The sequence below is a fragment of the Oncorhynchus masou genome, chromosome 29 (genome assembly GCF_036934945.1).
Source record: "Oncorhynchus masou masou isolate Uvic2021 chromosome 29, UVic_Omas_1.1, whole genome shotgun sequence".
NCBI classification, from domain to species: domain Eukaryota; kingdom Metazoa; phylum Chordata; class Actinopteri; order Salmoniformes; family Salmonidae; genus Oncorhynchus; species Oncorhynchus masou.
This window is the reverse complement of record NC_088240.1, coordinates 87,502,027-87,523,435: the sequence shown is the minus strand read 5'-3', so window position 1 is coordinate 87,523,435 and position 21,409 is coordinate 87,502,027. Positions and strand designations below refer to the sequence as shown.

General features: G+C 42.6%; 1 protein-coding gene across 1 annotated transcript in view; it reads right to left on the bottom strand.

Annotated features, from left to right (window-relative positions):
• Nucleotides 1–14,560, bottom strand: part of LOC135521366 (cyclic AMP-responsive element-binding protein 5-like) — a 31,857-nt gene extending 17,297 nt beyond the window's left edge. Inside the window, exons 1-3 of the mRNA XM_064947275.1 lie at nt 14,497–14,560; nt 4,909–4,986; nt 2,900–2,993 (exon numbers count right to left, since the gene is read on the bottom strand). Of these exons, the coding sequence (XP_064803347.1) occupies nt 2,900–2,993; nt 4,909–4,962 (148 nt within the window). The 5' untranslated portion in view covers nt 4,963–4,986; nt 14,497–14,560. The remainder of the gene's footprint in view (nt 1–2,899; nt 2,994–4,908; nt 4,987–14,496) is intronic.
• Nucleotides 14,561–21,409: the final 6,849 nt, after the last annotated feature.

Sequence of the window (21,409 nt, the reverse complement as noted above, 5' to 3'; positions counted from 1 at the left end):
AAAGCCGGCTCGTTCCAGTCACTAGAGGCAGCGAGAGTGCGAAACTCAATAGAATAATCCGTTATGGATCGATTCCCCTGACATAGGGAAGACAGGGCCCTGGAAGCCTCCTCCCCAAAAACAGAACGGTCAAAAACCCGTATCATCTCCTCCTTAAAGTCCTGATACTGGTTAATACACTCAGCCCTCGCCTCCCAGATTGCCGTGCCCCACTCACGCGCCCGTCCGGTAAGGAGAGAAATGACGTAGGCGATGCGGGCTGCGCTCCTGGAGTAAGTGTTGGGCTGGAGAGAGAACACCACATCACACTGAGTGAGGAATGAGCGGCACTCAGTGGGCTCCCAGAGTAACACGGCGGGTTGTTGATCCTGGGCTCCGGAGACTCGGAAACCCTGGAAGTGGGCGGTGGATCGAGGTGGAGTTGGTGAACCTGTCTTGTGAGGTCGGAGACTTGGACGGCCAGGGTCTCAACGGCATGTCGAGCAGCAGACAATTCCTCCTCGTGTCTGCCTAGCACGCTCCCTGGATCTCGACTTAGCGGAGTGAAAAGGGTCCGGAGCCGCTGGGTCCATTCTTGGTCTGATTCTTCTGTTATGTACTTGAGTGAAGACCCAAAAGCGGTTTTAACAGAAAACAGAGTTCTTTAATGAAAAACAGGAATGGCATAAATCCTCTTCCAACGTTGTCAATGGACCAAAAAGAACGTTAGTATAGTGCAGGATGCACCTGCCAGGCAGACTCCGACAGGACAGGACAAGGTGGAAGCAAACGAGACGACAGCTTGCTTCTGGCATCAAAAACACAAACAAGAATCAGACACTGAAAGTAGCAGGAACAGAGAGAGAAATAGAGACCTAATCAGAGGGGGAAGAGAGAACAGGTGGGAAAGAGTGAATGAGCTAGTTAGGGGAGATGTAGAACAGCTGAAGAATGAGAGACAGAGAAGGTAACCTAAAAAGACCAGCAGAGAGAGACAGAGTGAAGAGAAAGGACAGGAACAGACATAACAAGACATGACAGAAGGGGTCTGTATACTTTCTGAAGGCATTGTACAGACACACACGTCAAATCCTAATTTCAGACCATTGGCTTCACTCTTTGAAGAAGAACTGTTTTTGATTCCAAGTAGAACCCTTTTGGGTTCTGTGTAGGACCCTTTTGGGTTCCGTGTAGGACCCTTTTGGGTTCCGTGTAGGACCCTTTTGGGTTCCATGTAGGACCCTTTTGGGTTCCGTGTAGGACCCTTTCCATAGAAGGTTCTACTTGCCCCCAAAAAGGGTTCTCTTATGGGAACAGCGGATAGTCGCTTTTGGAACCATTTTTTCTTTGCAACAGGAAAGTACATTTATTATGTGGGTTATAATTAATGGACATTTTTGTAGGGGTTGATACATTTTTCTTAAGGGAAATTACAAACTTCAGAAGACTTTTTAAATCTCAAATACATCACAAGTTTTAAAGGTCTCCTGCAAAAGGTTGATCAAATTGAGATCCTACAACTGTACACACACACGCACACGCACACGCACGCGCACACGCGCGCGCACACACACACACACACGCACGCACGCACGCACGCACGCACGCACGCACGCACGCACGCACGCACGCACGCACGCACGCACGCACGCACGCACGCACGCACGCACACACACACACACACACACACACACACACACACACACACACACACACACACACACACACACACACACACACACACACACACACACACACACACAGTCTTCTGCTGCCTCAGCTGGGCTCTGTCTAGGCACTAAAGATCTGGAAGTATGACTTAGCCTGGGGGTGACACTTACAGGTGCTGAAAAAAAACTATAAATCAGGTATTCCTTTGAACTGTGGATCAATATGTCACCCCCAACCACACCCCATCTCCTCCCATCTGTATGGTGGGGCAGGGAACCCCTCCTCCACCACCCCTCCCCACTGTCACAGCAAGACTAATGACATCTGTGATGATGACAGGGAGCCAGCGGCATCTTTGACAAAACATTTATCTTAACTCGGAAAAAGGAAAAACATGAATTTCTCCGACGATATATCAGTGTCTCATTGTCCTGCTGCGCACTGCAGAACTACAAGGTATAGGTTAGAGATTAGACTCAATACACAACGAAGCTTTCACCGTAGGGAAATGAGGAGGCGCAACAGAGTCGAGGTACAGCACAGTAGTGAACCACAAACTCTCCTCAACACAACACACAGCACAGTTGGCCTGAATTCACTTGTCAATTCAGTCATTCATTAAGTGAATTTCAATGAATTGACTGAATCCAAAAAACTGAATTAACCCCAACCCTGATGTAGACTACACAGTACTGTTTGTTTATAGCCTGACTGACTATCTGCCTGGCGCGGAGAGTTGCTACTTCCTGAGGGAGAACTAAAACACTCATCTATTCCAGAACACCACGATGGGACCAGACTATTTGTCAAGTGTTCTCCCGCTCCCCCTCTCCGGCGCTCCACGTGCCACTTGTCTCATCATCACGCATACCTGCCACCATCGTTACTCGCACCTGCGCCTCATGAGACTCACCTGGACTCCATCACCTTCCTGGTTACCTCCCCTACATCGGTCACTCCCCTTGGTTCTTCCTCAGGCGTGAGTGATTCTGCTTCTGTTTCATGTTTGTTTGCTTTTCCTGTTTCTAGTTTTGTACTATGTTCTATTTATTATTACCTTTTCACTCCCTGTATTTGCTTCCCGACTCCCAGCGTACATGTCACACTATTAGACTAGAGGATGTGTCGCAAATGGCATCCTATTATGGGCCTTGGTCAAATGTAGTGCACTACATAGGGAATAGGATGCCAGTTGGGATGCAAGCCTAGAGAGTGAAGTTACAGCATAGAGCATGAAGCCATTTGTCACCTGATAACATGCTGTCGATCTTTATGGAGGGAAACTTCAGAGTCATCTCATGCTTGTGCCGGTGAATCATCAAGTGGTCCTCTGTGGGGAACCGCTGTTGAGACAGTATGATTTTATTTATTTTGGGGTGAAGAAAATGGTACTGTTAAAAAAGATGAGGACAACACATGAAACAATAAATATAGTTATTTTAAAATAAAAATACCGTTGTTCCAATGTGGTCCTCCTTGATAAAGAACACAACCACTCAGTTCTCTACACACACAGTCTCAAGCCTGCAGTCCAGTGATATTCAGTGATATTTTGGATGATATTCACTAGTGCTAATTCCAGGTTAAAAAGGCATGCAGAGACAGTTAAAGGAATACTGTACTCCAGGAACACATTCCTGTGAGTGTTGTGGTTGTCTATGATCACAGAGTAACAAAACATGTAGTAGTCCATCATCTTCATGTCCCTGCATGTGGACAAAATACCTGAGAGGTTAACACTGAACATACGATATGAAAAGGAATTTATCAAGTCTAGAATGACTTCTCTATAATCTATACCTTAGTTTTATTTAACTAGGTAAGTTAGTGAAGAACAAATTCTCATTTACAATGACAGCCTACCCCGGCCAAACCCTCCCCTAACACGGACCAATTGTGCACCGCCCTATGGGACTCCCAATCACGGCCGGTTGTGATACAGCCTGGGATCAAACCCAGGTCTGTAGTGATGCCTCAAGCACTGCGATTCAGTGCCTTAGACCTCTGCACCACTCGGGAGGCCCAAAGCCTTACATCAATATAAAATAGGACAATACATATTTGATCTTCACACTTCACCTCTACTGTGCATCCTAACAAAAGGGTGACAGACGTGGCCTTATTATCAACCATTATTCTGTGGTGTTTTTCTGCAGCAAAAAGCTCCTTTCTTTACAGCTGGAGTTTGACTGGAAGTGGGTGCTATTCTGTTTATCCTGACGTGCGAGGCAGCATCGTGCTTTTCAGGCCCCCTCTTCAACCTCTTCTTCATGTTACAGGCACTCACACACCAACATGCACACACACACACACACACACACACACACACACACACACACACACACACACACACACACACACACACACACAAAAGCAGTGGGATAAAGTACCTAAGTAAAAATACTTCAAAGTACTACATAAGTCGTTTTGGTGGGTATCTGTACTGTTTTTACTATTTATATTTTTGCAAACTTTTACTTTTACTTCACTACATTCCTAAAGAAAATAATGTACTTTTTACTCCATACATTTAGCCTGACACCCAAAAGTACTCATTTTGAATGATTAGCAGGACAGGAAATGGTCTAATTCTCACACTTATCAAGAGAACATTCCTGGTCATCCCTACTGCCTCTGATCTGGAGGACTCACTAAACAGAGAACATCCCTGATCATCCCTACTGCCTCTGATCTGGAGGACTCACTAAACAGAGAACATCCCTGGAACATCCCTGATCATCCCTACTGCCTCTGATCTGGAGGACTCACTAAACAGAGAACATCCCTGGTCATCCCTACTGCCTCTGATCTGGGGGACTCACTAAACAGAGAACATCCCTGGTCATCCTACTGCCTCTGATCTGGCGGACTCACTAAACACAAATGCTTCGTTTGTAAATGATGTCCGAGTGTTGGAGCGTGCCCCTGTCTATCCATGTGCCATCTGGTTTGCTTAATATACAAAATTTGAAATGGTTTATACTTTCACTTTTCATACTTAAGTATATTTTAGCAAGTCCATTTACTTTTGATACTTATGTAAGTATATTTAAAACCAAATACTTTTAGACTTTTATTGAAGTAGTATTTTACTGGGTGACTTTCACTTTCACTTGAGTCCTTTTCTATTAAAGGTATCTTTACTTTTATTCAAGTATGACAATGTGCTACTTTTTCCACCACTGCACATAAGTGTGCACACACTCACACACGCTCCCTCACAAACACACATACACCGACGTGTGCTGACACACTCACCTGAGAACAGCCAGGGGCACTGCACACAAAGGGCCTTTCCTGCTCAGAGTTCATCACTCTCACCAACTCCTCATAAGACTACAAACAATAAGAGAGAGAGAGAGAGAGAGAGAGAGAGAGAGAGAGAGGGTGAGAGAGAGAGAGAGAGAGAGAGAGGGGGGGAGAGAGAGAGAGAGAGAGAGAGAGAGAGAGAGAGAGAAGGGAGAGAGAGAGAGAGAGAGAGAGAGAGAGAGAGAGAGAGAGAGAATGAGAGAGAGAGAGAGAGAGAGAGAGAGAGAGAGAGAATGAGAGAAGAGAGAGAGAGAGAGAGAGGGGGAGAGAGAGAGAGAGAGAGAGAGAGAGGGGGGAGAGAGAGAGAGAGAGAGAGAGAGAGGGGGAGAGAGAGAGAGAGAGAGAGAGAGAGAGAGAGAGAGAGAGAGAGAGAGAATGAGAGAGAGAGAGAGAGAGAGAGAGAGGGGGAGAGAGAGAGAGAGAGAGAGAGAGAGAGAGAGAGAGAGGGGAGAGAATGAGATAACAAGGAGAGTTTAGCTCCCAGCTCACGTTAAGACATAGACAACTCTTTCTTTAATTGAGTCGTTTAGATTACTCTATTTATTGATGTTGTGCCTAAAAATAGCAGGCTTCATAGTCATTTTCAGTCGTAAACATACAAAATATAGTATTCCATTCCCTCCTGGCAGTAGCCTACAGTCAGGTGTTCATTACTTCACACAGAGAGTGACAGGACGCTCTGTGTGAAAAGAGCTGTTGCAGATTCAAGGCAGGGCCCAGCCTGGTCTCTATGACTGGGTTGTGTCTCAAATGACACCCTATTCCCTATAGGGCCCTGGGCTCTAGTCAAAAGTAGTGTAATATATAGGGAATAGGGTGCCATTTGGAATGTAGGCTGGGTTGTAGTGGGAGTTCTATTTCTGAGAAAGAAAACAAGTAGGAGGCCATTACGATGCAGAAAACTTTACAGATTAGACTAGATTCTACAACACATATAATAGTGGAGCAGATTAGACTAGATTCTACAACACATATAATAGTGGAGCAGTTTAGACTAGATTCTACAACACATATAATAGTAGAAGCAGATTAGACTAGATTCTACAACACATATAATAGTAGGAGCAGATTAGACTAGATTCTACAACACATATAATAGTAGAAACAGATTAGACTAGATTCTACAACACATATAATAGTGGAGCAGATTAGACTAGATTCTACAACACATATAATAGTAGAAACAGATTAGACTATATTCTACAACACATATAATAGTGGAGCAGTTTAGACTAGATTCTACAACACATATAATAGTGGAGCAGTTTAGACTAGATTCTACAACACATATAATAGTAGAAGCAGATTAGACTAGATTCTACAACACATATAATAGTGGAGCAGATTAGACTAGATTCTACAACACATATAATAGTGGAGCAGTTTAGACTAGATTCTACAACACATATAATAGTAGAAGCAGATTAGACTAGATTCTACAACACATATAATAGTAGGAGCAGATTAGACTAGATTCTACAACACATATAATAGTAGAAACAGATTAGACTAGATTCTACAACACATATAATAGTGGAGCAGATTAGACTAGATTCTACAACACATATAATAGTAGAAACAGATTAGACTAGATTCTACAACACATATAATAGTGGAGCAGATTAGACTAGATTCTACAACACATATAATAGTAGGAGCAGATTAGACTAGATTCTACAACACATTTAATAGTAGGAGCAGATTAGACTAGATTCTACAACACATATAATAGTGGAGCAGATTAGACTAGATTCTACAACACATATAATAGTAGGAGCAGATTAGACTAGATTCTACAACACATATAATATCCACGGAGATTAGACTAGATTCTACAACACATATAATAGTAGGAACAGATTAGACTAGATTCTACAACACATAATAGTAGGAGCAGATTCAATCCAGACTAGATTCTACAACACATATAATAGTAGGAGCAGATTAGACTAGATTCTACAACACATTTAATAGTAGGAGCAGATTAGACTAGATTCTACAACACATATAATAGTAGAAGCAGATTAGACTAGATTCTACAACACATATAGTAGGAACAGATTAGACTAGATTCTACAACACATATACTAGTAGGAGCAGATTAGACTAAAGTCTACAAAACATCATTAACTGCTATTTCCAGGAATGACTATTTCCAGGAATGACTATTTCCAGGAATGACTATTTCCAGGAATGACTATTTCCAGGAATGACTATTTCCATGAATGACTATTTCCAGGAATGACTATTTACATTTAAGACATTTACATTTACATTTAAGTCATTTAGCAGATGCTCTTATCCAGAGCGACTTATTTCCATGAATGACTATTTCCAGGAATGACTATTTCCAGGAATGACTATATCCAGGAATGACTATTTCCAGGAATGACTATATCCAGGAATGACTATATCCAGGAATGGCTATTTCCATGAATGACTATTTCCAGGAATGACTATTTCCAGGAATGACTATATCCAGGAATGGCTATTTCCAGGAATGACTATTTCCAGGAATGACTATTTCCAGGAATGACTATTTCCAGGAATGACTATTTCCAGGAATGACTATATCCAGGAATGACTATTTCCAGGAATGACTATTTCCAGGAATGACTATTTCCAGGAATGACTATTTCCAGGAATGACTATTTCCAGGAATGACGTGACCACTGGGACTTCAAGTTTTATTCAGACTAGAGGTTCTATGTCTCACTAAGTCTTATAACAGTCGAACCTCTACTGTCTTATAACCAACCCCTCCACCCTCAGAACCTTGCCTGACCATTCAGCCCTCTGGGAGACAAGCGCCTAACAGCTTTACTGCCTAGTGTTTAGCCTGTGAGAGGGATAAAAATGTTAAAGACGCTTTACATTTTTATTTTAGCTAGAAATCATGTTTTGTTATTGATTAGTGAGCAGGCGCCCTTGTTCTTTGGATGAAAATGGGTGGGACATGTTAAAACCAAATGAATCCATGGAGAAGCAACATCGATAAAGCCTAACACAAATGACTCTTCAAATGTACGCACAGACCATCGTATTAGGCCGGGATTCAATCCAACTGCTCATTCTCCACAACAGTAAATGCTGTATATATCAGTTCAATAGGAAATGGCCTTTAAAAGCCACATTTTCCACCATGTGTGATCTGATTGAAATCCACAAAATATTTTTTTTGTGTCTCTCTATTTGAATCAACTAAACATTTGAGTAGACCACACATGACTTGTTTAGCATGAATACCTTCATACATGATTAGCATGTGTGATTTTTTTAACCTGTACAGACTATTTCCTCTAACAAAGTCAAAACATTCAAATGGCGTAGTAAAGTTAACCAGAGCCTGTTTTTCTTACAGGCTCCATCTGTGGCAAAGCCTGCTGGGAAAGGTCTGGACAGGTATGGTCCCTCTGACAGAGGGCAAGGAGGTCTGGTCTCTATCTCTCCCTCCTCTCTTTCTCCCTACTCGGTCTCCTCTCTCCTCATACTGTTTCTCCCTACTCGTTCTCCTCTCTCACATACTCTCTTTCTATCCTTCTAGACTCTCCTCGTCCTGTAGGTATCTGTCTCCCGTGCTCTCTCTCTTTCTCCCTCATCATTTTTCTCCTTCTCTCGTTCCCCATACTCTCTCTACCTACTCTCTCTCTCTCCACCATTCTTCTCTATAATACTCTCCCCATCACTCTCCACATACTGTAGGTATAATACTCTCTCTCCCCCATTCTTCTATCTCTCTCTACCTCTCCTCATACTCTCTTCCATTCTTCTAGTAGACTCTCCCCATCACTCTCTTTCTCTCTACTCTCTCTAGACTCTCTCCCCCATTCTTAGGTATAATACCTCTAGACTCTCCCCATTCTGTCTCTCTCTCTCTCTCTCTCTCTCCCCATCACTCTCTCTTTCTCTCTACCTCACTCTCTCTCTCTTGTCCTTCACCTGTTCTGTTTCTATTCATAACAAAGTCTCAAAGATAAACATGCTCCATCATCTCTGAACATGCATGGGCCACATGACTGATATTTTCACCACTCGCTGAAACATGAGAATCACTTTACAACCTTAAACAACACTTTTCAGAGCAACAGCAACAACCTTATTGATCAATTGTTATCTAATTGTACACTTAGTGAGCCTTGGCCACTCCAAGACAAAGAAGCAGGCTCTCCACATACTGTAGATATAATACTGGTAGTAGACTCTCCACATACTGTAGGTATAATACTGGTAGTAGACTCTCCACATACTGTAGGTAGAATACTGGTAGTAGACTCTCCACATACTGTAGGTATAATACTGGTAGTAGATTCTCCACATACTGTAGGTATAATACTGGTAGTAGACTCTCCACATACTGTAGGTATAATACTGGTAGTAGACTCTCCACATACTGTAGGTAGAATACTGGTAGTAGACTCTCCACATACTGTAGGTATAATACTGGTAGTAGACTCTCCACATACTGTAGGTATAATACTGGTAGTAGACTCTCCACATACTGTAGGTATAATACTGGTAGTAGACTCTCCACATACTGTAGGTATAATACTGGTAGTAGACTCTCCACATACTGTAGGTATAATACTGGTAGTAGATTCTCCACATACTGTAGGTATAATACTGGTAGTAGACTCTCCACATACTGTAGGTATAATACTGGTAGTAGACTCTCCACATACCGTAGGTATAATACTGGTAGTAGACTCTCCACATACTGTAGGTATAATACTGGTAGTAGACTCTCCACATACTGTAGGTATAATACTGGTAGTAGACTCTCCACATACTGTAGGTAGAATACTGGTAGTAGACTCTCCACATACTGTAGGTATAATACTGGTAGTAGACTCTCCACATACTGTAGGTATAATACTGGTAGTAGATTCTCCACATACTGTAGGTATAATACTGGTAGTAGACTCTCCACATACTGTAGGTATAATACTGGTAGTAGACTCTCCACATACCGTAGGTATAATACTGGTAGCCCAGATATAATATAAAAAAGATTGGTCTGAACAGCAGGATCCATTCTCTAACCTGGATACTTTCAATTCATCAAGCTTTGTTCACTAAGTAGAACTCTTCTCACAGTATTATCAACAACTTAAACTAGTCCATCAAGTGTTTAACAATGTGATTTGGCTCATGGTCCAAAAACTTTTCTCCAAATGTCAATCAGAAAACCCCAAGACTAACATTCAAAGAGAAACATTTTCTATTCCATTTCCACACATTAGGCCTATGCTTTATTCCCGAGTCATTACCAGAATATGAAAAATGATGGTTTGAGGCTTTTCCTTCAGAAATACATCAACTCAACACGTTGAAAAGGAAATGAAAACCATAATACGCATAAAACACTGAAACAAGGGCTCCATGTAAGCCCCAGTGAGTTGTCCCAATTGCTGCTCTCGCCTCTAAATCGCCAGAAGCACAACGCCTTTTCCCTTCAATGGGGCACTCGGCTTTTATTTGATATAGATGTTTTAGTTTAGCAGAGGAAATTTGGTTACACTTTACATTAACTGGGTCCCGATGTGAGAGAGGGGAAGGATTAGTGAGCGGAGTACGATTTCAACGGGGACCAGTGAACGAACTCTTCAGGTAGGGCACATATTACAATTCAAACAGTATGGTGTGTGTGTGTGTGTTCGGCCGTGTGTGTGTGTGTTCGGTGTGTGTATGTTCGGTGTGTGTGTGTTAAGTGTGTGTGTTCGACGTGGGGGTGGGGGGGCCTTCAACAGTGCAGGTTCATGGTGGGATCACAGCGATCCCTGAGGCGAGGAACACGGCTTGCTCAAACAATGCTGTATGTGCTGTGAACTCCTCATATAGGCCCTATAGTATGCTGTACACACACAGCACAGAGGGGCCCCTGAGAGGCAACCCTCAATCACTGTCAATCACCACCTCTCAGTCCCCGCACGATGTGTGTGTGTGTGTGTGTGTGTGTGTGTGTGTGTGTGTGTGTGTGTGTGTGTGTGTGTGTGTGTGTGTGTGTGTGTGTGTGTGTGTGTGTGTGTGTGTGCGTGCGTGCGTGTGTGTGTGTGTGTACATTACCAACAAGCATAGTGACACCTCCACCCCAGGGCTTCACCAGTCAACACACTCACATCCACATTGAGGACAACAAGGTGTTAACTAACGCTGAGCTGTGGAGGAGCCCAACATAATACACACTCAACCGCAGGGTGTTAACTAACGCTGAGCTGTGGAGGAGCCCGGCATAATACACACTCAACCGCAGGGTGTTAACTAACGCTGAGCTGTGGAGGAGCCCGGCATAATACACACTCAACCGCAGGGTGTTAACTAACGCTGAGCTGTGGAGGAGCCCAACATAATACACACTCAACCGCAGGGTGTTAACTAACGCTGAGCTGTGGAGGAGCCCGGCATAATACACACTCAACCGCAGGGTGTTAACTAACGCTGAGCTGTGGAGGAGCCCGGCCTAATACACACTCAACCGCAGGGTGTTAACTAACGCTGAGCTGTGGAGGAGCCCGACATAATACACACTCAACCGCAGGGTGTTAACTAACGCTGAGCTGTGGAGGAGCCCGGCATAATACACACTCAACCGCAGGGTGTTAACTAACGCTGAGCTGTGGAGGAGCCCAACATAATACACACTCAACCGCAGGGTGTTAACTAACGCTGAGCTGTGGAGGAGCCCGGCATAATACACACTCAACCGCAGGGTGTTAACTAACGCTGAGCTGTAGAGGAGCCCGGCCTAATACACACTCAACCGCAGGGTGTTAACTAACGCTGAGCTGTGGAGGAGCCCGACATAATACACACTCAACCACAGGGTGTTAACTAACGCTGAGCTGTGGAGGAGCCCGGCATAATACACACTCAACCGCAGGGTGTTAACTAACGCTGAGCTGTGGAGGAGCCCGGCATAATACACACTCAACCGCAGGGTGTTAACTAACGCTGAGCTGTGGAGGAGCCCGGCATAATACACACTCAACCGCAGGGTGTTAACTAACGCTGAGCTGTGGAGGAGCCCGACATAATACACACTCAACCGCAGGGTGTTAACTAACGCTGAGCTGTGGAGGAGCCCGACATAATACACACTCAACCGTAGGGTGTTAACTAACGCTGAGCTGTGGAGGAGCCCGGCATAATACACACTCAACCGCAGGGTGTTAACTAACGCTGAGCTGTGGAGGAGCCCGGCCTAATACACACTCAACCACAGGGTGTTAACTAACGCTGAGCTGTGGAGGAGCCTGACATAATACACACTCAACCGCAGGGTGTTAACTAACGCTGAGCTGTGGAGGAGCCCGACATAATACACACTCAACCACAGGGCCTTTCTACACTACCACAATAGCTGGAGTCAGATTGGCCTTTATTTATAGAGGGGACTGTGGTTGTGTGGACGGTGTCACTCACGGCAAATTGTACAAATCACCCTCTTTGTTTTATAAAATGAGGCTATTCAAAAACAACAAAAAATCTCATAAAAATACTTTTTTTATTTTATTAAGCAGACACTCTTTTCCAGAGCAACTTGATACATTTATGCACTTTTTCCCCATACCTGTCCCCTGTGGGAATCAAACCCACAACCATGGTGTTGCAAGCACCACACTCTACCAACAGAGTGACACAGGACCCTAACTAACCCAAAGTATAATATGTAAAACCATGAGGATTATAACATCACATCTTAATCTATACCTAGTTAAATAGACTCAAAACTGGAAAGTGGTTGAATTTACAGCTGGTCAAAAGCACACAAATAGTGGTGTATACCTGTTGTATTCACTTAACTACATTGATTAAGTTAACTTAATTAGTTCACTTAGATTATTAAGTAAATGTTTCACTCTGTGTTACTGAGTTCTTTATTTTATACCAATGTGTTGATCATGGTCGCTGATCTATGGTGACAGATTTGATGAATATATTCATATATAATAATTCAATTAGAAATAAACACATTTTTAAGAAGTATACTTCAGTCTACTCTCCGTTTAGTGTTAGATGTATTTTTTATATATACCCACTATCGGGCTTCAAAAACAAGGACATTCGCTAAGAAATAATTATTCTGTCAATAACAATGAACTTTTTTTCCAGTCGTACCTCCATCAGTCAGAACAGTTATATTCAGTAGGCCTAAATTCCAGCACACTCTCTTTCCCTCGCTTCTACTAGTCTTATAAAGATTATTTTTTATTTTAAGTTAAGTGGCTCAAATAATTTGGGTCATGTTCTTTTTAATTTAGGCTATTTAATACGAGTTTTTATTTTATTTATGAAGATGGATTCAGCAGATATTATAATGCTGCACATGAATCATATTTAGTTAAACCACAAACTCAATAATAATAGTTATTAACATTGTCATCATCGTCATTGATAGTGAATAGTAATTGCAGAAGAGAGGCACCCAGGTAAACTTAGAGAAAGAATGTTTGATCGTTATAGGCTACAATAATAATAAAAAACTGGAAACTGACAAACGGAGAATGGTTCGCCATCATTTAAATTCAATGACAATCTAATCATAAGATTAGAACATATTTTTATACCGCAGGCACTTAACGTAAAGTGTGCCCAGTCAGCAGAACTCCTCTGAAACATTCAATTGCTCGGCGGCGGTTAATCAAATAGCGACTGCTGGCCTGCAGAATGACGTAATGTTTCGGTTAGATTACTCTTCAAAATGAACAGTATTATAGGCTACCACAGTATCATAAACATGTATTGGTATTATGGATGGAATGACAGCTCCTCTTTAGCTACTTTTACCGTTGTCGAGGACGTGACCGTTTGTAAACTGCGTCCGCGTCCCGTCCCGCAGTCCAGTTTGACACACAGGACAACGTCTAGAAGTGGGCTGCATCCATCCATGGGACAGGGGGACAATGTTGCAAAGCACTGCAAACTTCAGAATCATTAAAAATATTACTTTGTAAAGCTCTAGATTTTTTTAAATAAGTCGACACGTATAGCCCACGCTGTGTCAGTACTTGCTGTTGATAACCATTGCCAATTCATTCCTCCAAATATTATCTTTAGTAATTGCGCGCCATAGGCTACCCTGCACTGGCACATCACTGGATACTACACATAGCTAACCTACTCACACATTCAGTTTGTGGGGTAAATTACTATGGTAGCTGGAAGCTACGGCTCTGACAGCTCGCGAGCAGAGAGCAACACTTGACATCTCTGCTCAACTCCAACAACATTCAACAGTCAGTCCACGCGCGTTCTGAGACTTCTAAATATTGTACCGAGATGGCAAGCCTGCCACTATACGAGTAAATAACGGACTTAAACACATTTCTGCACATAATACAATATGCACGAGACAACAGAAAATAATATTCAAAGAAATCTGTAGAGCGCCGCAGCATTCTGTTGATGCGATTCTCTGAGCAACTTGTCACATCAACTGAAGTGAAAAGAAATAACAATGCAGCTGAACAAAACGAAATTAACAATCCATAATTGCATGTTTATAATTTACTGTGGTGGAAAGCAATTATTTTAACTTACCAAACAAGTGTAGAAAATACGCAACAGACTCTCAGAAGGAACCACGTTGGACTGAGAAAAGATTACAATACGTTCTATTTAGAGAAGCATTACATCACCCCTCGGTGACGTCACGTGGGATTCCTGAACTTCTGAATCATCGTGGTCCGCTTGGAGGCGGGCTGTTGGGGCGAGCAAGGCAGAGTTTGCAAATGCACGTACGGGACACTGCTGGGCATAGGGTACGTATGGCACAAAACTGAGAGGGTACACCACTATCAACTTGCACCAATACTTATTGAATGGCTACCTTATACAAATGGGTATTCACGTCTTGTTAGCAAAAAAAAACTGATCAGCCGGAATAGTGGCTGCTTTTATCATGGTAAATAAAGTTTACATTTGAAATGGATATTTAATTATTTAATATACAGTAGTATAGTAGACCGATAGCAATTTGATTCATCTCCACTTACCCAAGTTCACAAACACAAGAAAGTTAGCCTTGAATAGCAGACTTGGACCTTGTTTTGGAGAGAGCGCAAGAGAGAAAGAGAGAGAGAGATAGAGAAAGAAAGAGAGAAGAGAGAGAAAGAAAGCTAGACAGAGGGAGAGAGTTTATTTCACTTTTGTTTATTATCTATTTCACTTGCTTTGGCAATGTTAACATATGTTTCCCATGCCAATAAAGCACTTGAATTGAATTGAGAGAGAGAATGTTCTCCTCTCTCCATCCTCTACCTCTTAATAATGAATAATCATGCTGCTGCCTTGAGTAAATAAATAATTGGAGGCATTATATCGACCTCTAAGTGTTGGATTTAAGATATGCTGTTACACAGACAAAGAACAAGTGAGATATTTTTCCAGAAGTAATGCAAGGTAGGCTAAAGGTAATGTGATGCAGGGGAAATCAAGGACAGACAAAACATCATCCTGGTTCTACCATCAAATTAAACAACCATTTGTCTGTTGAACATCATCCTGGTTCTGCCATCAAACTAAACAAACTAAACAACCATCTGTCTGAACAACATCATCCTGGTTCTACCATCAAACTAAACAAACTAAACAACCATCTCTCTGTAGAACATTATCCTGGTCCTACCATCAAACTAAACAAACTAAACAAACCATCTGTCTGTAAAACATCATCCTGGTTCTACCATCAAACTAAACAACCCTCTGTCTGTAGAACATCATCCTGGTTCTACCATTAAACTAAACAAACTAAACAACCATCTGTCTGTAGAACATCATCCTGGTTCTACCATCAAACTAAACAACCATCTAAACTAAACAAACTAAACAACCATCTGTCTGTAGAACATCATCCTGGTTCTACCATCAAACTAAACAACCATCTGTCTGTAGAACTTCATCCTGGTTCTACCATCAAACTAAACAACCATCTGTCTGTAGAATATCATCCTGGTCCTGCCCTCAAACTAAACAAACTAAACAACCATCTGTCTGTTGAACATCATCCTGGTTCTACCATCAAACTAAACAAACTAAACAACCATCTGTCTGTAGAACATCATCCTGGTTCTACCCTCAAACTAAACAAACTAAACAACCATCTGTATGTTGAACATCATCCTGGTTCTACCATCAAACTAAACAAACTAAACAACCATCTGTCTGTATAACATCATCCTGGTTCTACCATCAAACTAAACAAATTAAACAAACTAGACAACCATCTGTCTGTAGAATATCCTCCTGGTTCTACCATCAAACTAAACAAACTAAACAACCATCTGTCTGTATAACATCATCCTGGTTCTACCATCAAACTAAACAACCATCTGTCTGTCAAACATCATCCTGGTTCTACCATTAAACTAAAAAAACTAAACAACCACCTGTCTGTAGAACATCATCCTGGTTCTACCATCAAACTAAACAACCATATGTCTGTAGAACATCATCCTGGTTCTACCATTAAACTAAACAAACTAAACAAGCATCTGTCTGTAGAACATCATCCTGGTTATACCATCAAACTAAACAAACTAAACAAACTAAACAACCATCTGTCTGTAGAACATCATCCTGGTTCTACCATTAAACTAAAAAAACTAAACAACCATCTGTCTGTAGAACATCATCCTGGTTCTACCATCAAACTAAACAACCATATGTCTGTAGAACATCATCCTGGTTCTACCATTAAACTAAACAAACTAAACAAGCATCTGTCTGTAGAACATCATCCTGGTTATACCATCAAACTAAACAAACTAAACAAACTAAACAACCATCTGTCTGTAGAACATCATCCTGGTTATACCATCAAACTAAACAAACTAAACAAACTAAACAACCATCTGTCTGTAGAACATCATCCTGGTTCTACCATCAAACTAAACAACCATCTGTCTGTAAACAAACTAAACAAACTAAACAAGCATCTGTCTGTAGAACATCATCCTGGTTATACCATCAAACTAAACAAACTAAACAAACTAAACAACCATCTGTCTGTAGAACATCATCCTGGTTCTATCATCAAACTAAACAAACTAAACAACCATCTGTCTGTAGAACATCATCCTGGTTCTATCATCAAACTAAACAAACTAAACAACCATCTGTCTGTAGAACATCATCCTGGTTCTATCATCAAACTAAACAAACTAAACAACCATCTGTCTGTTGAACATCATCCTGGTTCTACCATCAAACTAAAAAAACTAAACAACCATCTGTCTGTTGAACATCATCCTGGTTCTACCATCAAACTAAACAAACTAAACAACCATCTGTCTGTAGAACATCATCCTGGTTCTACCATCAAACTAAACAAACTAAACAAACTAAACAACCATCTGTCTGTTGAACATCATCCTGGTTCTACCATCAAACTAAACAAACTAAACAAACTAAACAACCATCTGTCTGTAGAACATTATCCTGGTTCTACCATCAAACTAAACAAACTAAACAACCATTTGTCTGTAGAACTCATACAGACTCTTTCTATCTATGGCACTTCTCCATGTTTATGTCAGGGGGTGGTTTATGCACACATTAAATGGATGACAGACAAGAGAGGTGCTTAGTGATGGATATGGACAAATGAATTGCCTGTCACTTGATCATACCTTCTCCCTAATTCTGTCACTGTCTTAGATACGGTCATGTTTCCAGACAGAGCAGTGTTATGTTTCCTCTACTCTGGTATTATTTATTTCAGTTGTTAATGTAAGAGCCAGGAGGATAGTTAAATCACGTCATGATCTTGAGTCTTATTCATGCAACTGTTTGCAGCTATCCTACATATCATCACTTCATCCTCTGAATTCCACTTATAGCATTTTTCTTTAGAATGTGACATAGGCCTAAAGAGACATGAAATGTGATGACATGCAATATTGTCTTTAAAAAAGAGTCTACAGACAGCCCTCCCTAAGAGTGTATCAAGAGTTATTATAATCATAATGTAATTTAATAGAAAGGCCATTAAACAGTGTAACCACCACTACTACCACTACCAGGATCATTGAAATTTAAGCCTCAGTTAAAATGTACCAAAAAAATAAAACAGACATCTGGATAGTGAAAAATCATGCAGGTTGGAGGTTATTGTGACCTGCTGGTGGTGGCTTGTAGGCTGGGCTGGACTGGGGGGCTGGGATGCTGGGCTGGATTGCTAGGCTGGGGGCTGGGCTGGGGGGCTTGGATGCTGGGCTGGACTGCTAGGCTGGGGTGCTAGGGGGCTTGGAGGCTGGGCTGGACTGGGGGGCTGGGCTGGATTGCTAGGCTGGGGGGGCTGGGATGCTGGGCTGGACTGCTAGGCTGGGGTGCTAGGGGGCTTGGAGGCTGGGCTGGACTGGGGGGCTGGGCTGGATTGCTAGGCTGGGGGGCTGGGATGCTGGGCTGGACTGCTAGGCTGGGGTGCTTGGGGGCTTGGAGGCTGGGCTGGGAAGCTGTGGGCTGGGAGCCTGGGGGGCTGGGGGCTGGGAGGCTAGGCTGGGGGGCTGGGGGGGCTGGGGAGCTGGGAGACTGGGCTGGGTTGTTGGCTGGGCTGGCTGGGTGTGATGTCTTCCCTCCTCCCCCCCTCTCCTCCTCTGTCCCAGCCTTTGGATTAATGACTGTCTCCTCTCCTCAAAGAGAGAGAGATGTTTACCGCTGCACCGTGTCGTCCAGGATGGCCCAGCCAGACACAGGCAGCAGCATTAAGAGGTCTCTGTCACAGAAACAATAACGGCGACTGAAAGGCCTCCATAACTCAGGAACCTCTCCCGCCTGGCTCTTTTAAGAAGAGCTTTAATCAACGTTTATGACACCCCATTGTCCTTTATTGCCTATATATTTCCAGAACAATCCAAACATCATATCCCCGGAGAACGGGACTATTAACGGTAAAAGAGGCATACAGTGAGGGGTCGTTGACCTCCACTAGAGGAGATTTGATCTATATTGTACAGGACGTGGTTTTATCCTTCCTCCTCCTCCTCCTGAATGTGTGCTTTGCTTTCCACAGTGCTTTTGAATGGGATCACCTTGGAAAGGTTCCTTAGTGCACGCCCCTATGAAGACAGTGGTGTACTGTACTGTTTAATACCTGGGCAGGGCTGTGGATGGCTTCTCTGTTTGATCTTGTTGATGGAATGTTACAGTGTCAGGGTGTTTACCTCTTACCATACCTTGGGAAATGATGGCTGGTTTGTGCCTGCAGGGCTGGAAACATTGGCGTTAGGCTTTATGTAATACTGTAATGCACTACATAGCCTTTCCTCTGTACAGTCCCTCAATATGGCAAAGGCTACGTCCCAATGGCACCATATTCCCTTTAAAGTGCACTAATTTTGACCAGAGCTCAGGTCAAATGTAGCACACGACATAGAGAAAGGGGGCCATTTGGGACGGAGACAATGCCTGTCTTAGGCAGAGCCAGGCATTTACCTGTTACTGTAATTCTACATAGGCCTACGTAATATATTTAATGCATCATCTGTAGCTACGTTGGTGTTGACTAATGTCTCGGTGCGCTGCAAAGGTACAAAGCGAGGGAATTCACAAGTTTTTATGTCCCGACAATAGAAGGTTATGATATGAGAATGTCATGTTTATAATATACAGTATTAGGAAGACATTGGAGATTTAGGATATAACAGCAATGTTTTGTTTGTTGATGAAAAGTTGAGGCTTGTACAGAACCATACAACCTTAATGTGTAGAGTAATGATATTCAGGTACACACATAATGATGTCATTAGCAAGTACCCAACTGTTTGTTTTCACTTGCTCTTTCAAGAGATTCAATTTCATGTCAGGACATATTGCAATTGCTCGCTGCGTTGAAAATGCAATATTTGAACTTGGTGAGTAAACTCTGAGCTGCCCTTCCAGCACTGATAACTACGCCAGATTACACTTGATAAATAAACACAACGTATGGATTTGGAATTTAAACAAATACTGGGTTCCCAGGAGGCCTTCTGCTCTGTTAAATCTCTGTGTCTGATACTTTCCTCCTTATTTTCAGGGGCTTTGTGACATCAGAAGCTTCTCTGTCTAGCCAAGATATACAGGCCAGGTCAGCCTTGTAAAACAAGTCTTCTCACCTCAATGGGACTTCCTGAATAAATGAAGATTGAACACTAAATAAAATAAACATGATTTCAACAGTCATAGAGCAGTTATGGAGCAGAACCATGTGAGTGGGATTCAGTAGATACATCCATACGGATATCTGTGGAAGTTCTGATTCCCAATCCAATACTGACAGTAGTCCGTCTACCCCACAATACCACATAGTATAGAACTAGTGTGTAGGTTGGTTTGCCAGAGGTTCAATGTCTTCACTAAATCTCTGATGCAGAAAATCACACATAACAGCTATGACCTCATCCGCTTTTATGAGCTGTAATGAATTGCGCAGTAGTGAAAGATGTCTGATTAGTAGCAGCTTTACTCATCAAGAACGACCATGGATAAATAGCCGTGGAGACTGGAGAGGCAACAGTGGCAGCATTTCATATGAAAGCCTTTGACTCTCTCTCTCAAACAGTACAGGGAGATAACTGTGATGTCATTATGCCATGATGCTTTCACTGTAAAGATCCCACACTACTCAGCCCAGCAGCCCTGGATTGTGTCCCAAATGACACCCTATTCCCTATATGGGGTTCTGGTCAAAAGTAGTGCACTATATAGGGAAGGGGCCTGGTTAAAAGTAGTGCACTATATAGGGAATAGGGTGTCATTGCAACCCTGGAAAAAACAGGTTTACCAGCAGCAAGCGCGATGCTGCCGGTTCTGATGCTGCCTGGGCTGGGCCGGTGAGGAGGACCCAGTCCATTACACCACCACCGGGCACACAACCAGGGCCAAGTCACGTGCCAAAGAACGTGAAAGGAAAAAGTAAGGAGAGAAGGAGAGGTACTGTAGCTTAGGTAGGAATGGATGGAAGAGTTTTACTTACTTAATTAACCCTTTTCTTTCCTATGTGGAACATAAGGCTTCCATTAGAGAGCACTACTGCTGCCGATCTCCTGCCTTTTTGGTGATAGTTTTCTATGACAGACCACAGTCCTTCCTCACCTCCTACATACGGTTCTGGGTGGAAGGGTGGAGGAGGGGAAGGTACAGCATGGTTTGTTTATTTTTCATGTTTGAACTGACGTGAGAGAGAGCCCATCAGATGTGACAGGGCCTCAGGCCTGCAATCTGAGGTAGACTACAGATGCCCCTTTTTTCCCTGTGATTCGCTGTGTGCACTCATGGTCAAAGTTATGCACTGTGTCTGTATAACTTTCTGTTGACAACAATGTATTTTCTTTCTGAAAGCAATAAATATGACAACAATAACTGCTGATCACGCCTTCTGTAGAGGATGCCAGTTTCATAATAATCCTACATGTATTTAGTCAGTCCTGTAGGAAGCTTTCGCTAGGTAAGGGCCCAATGTTTCTTTTACTAG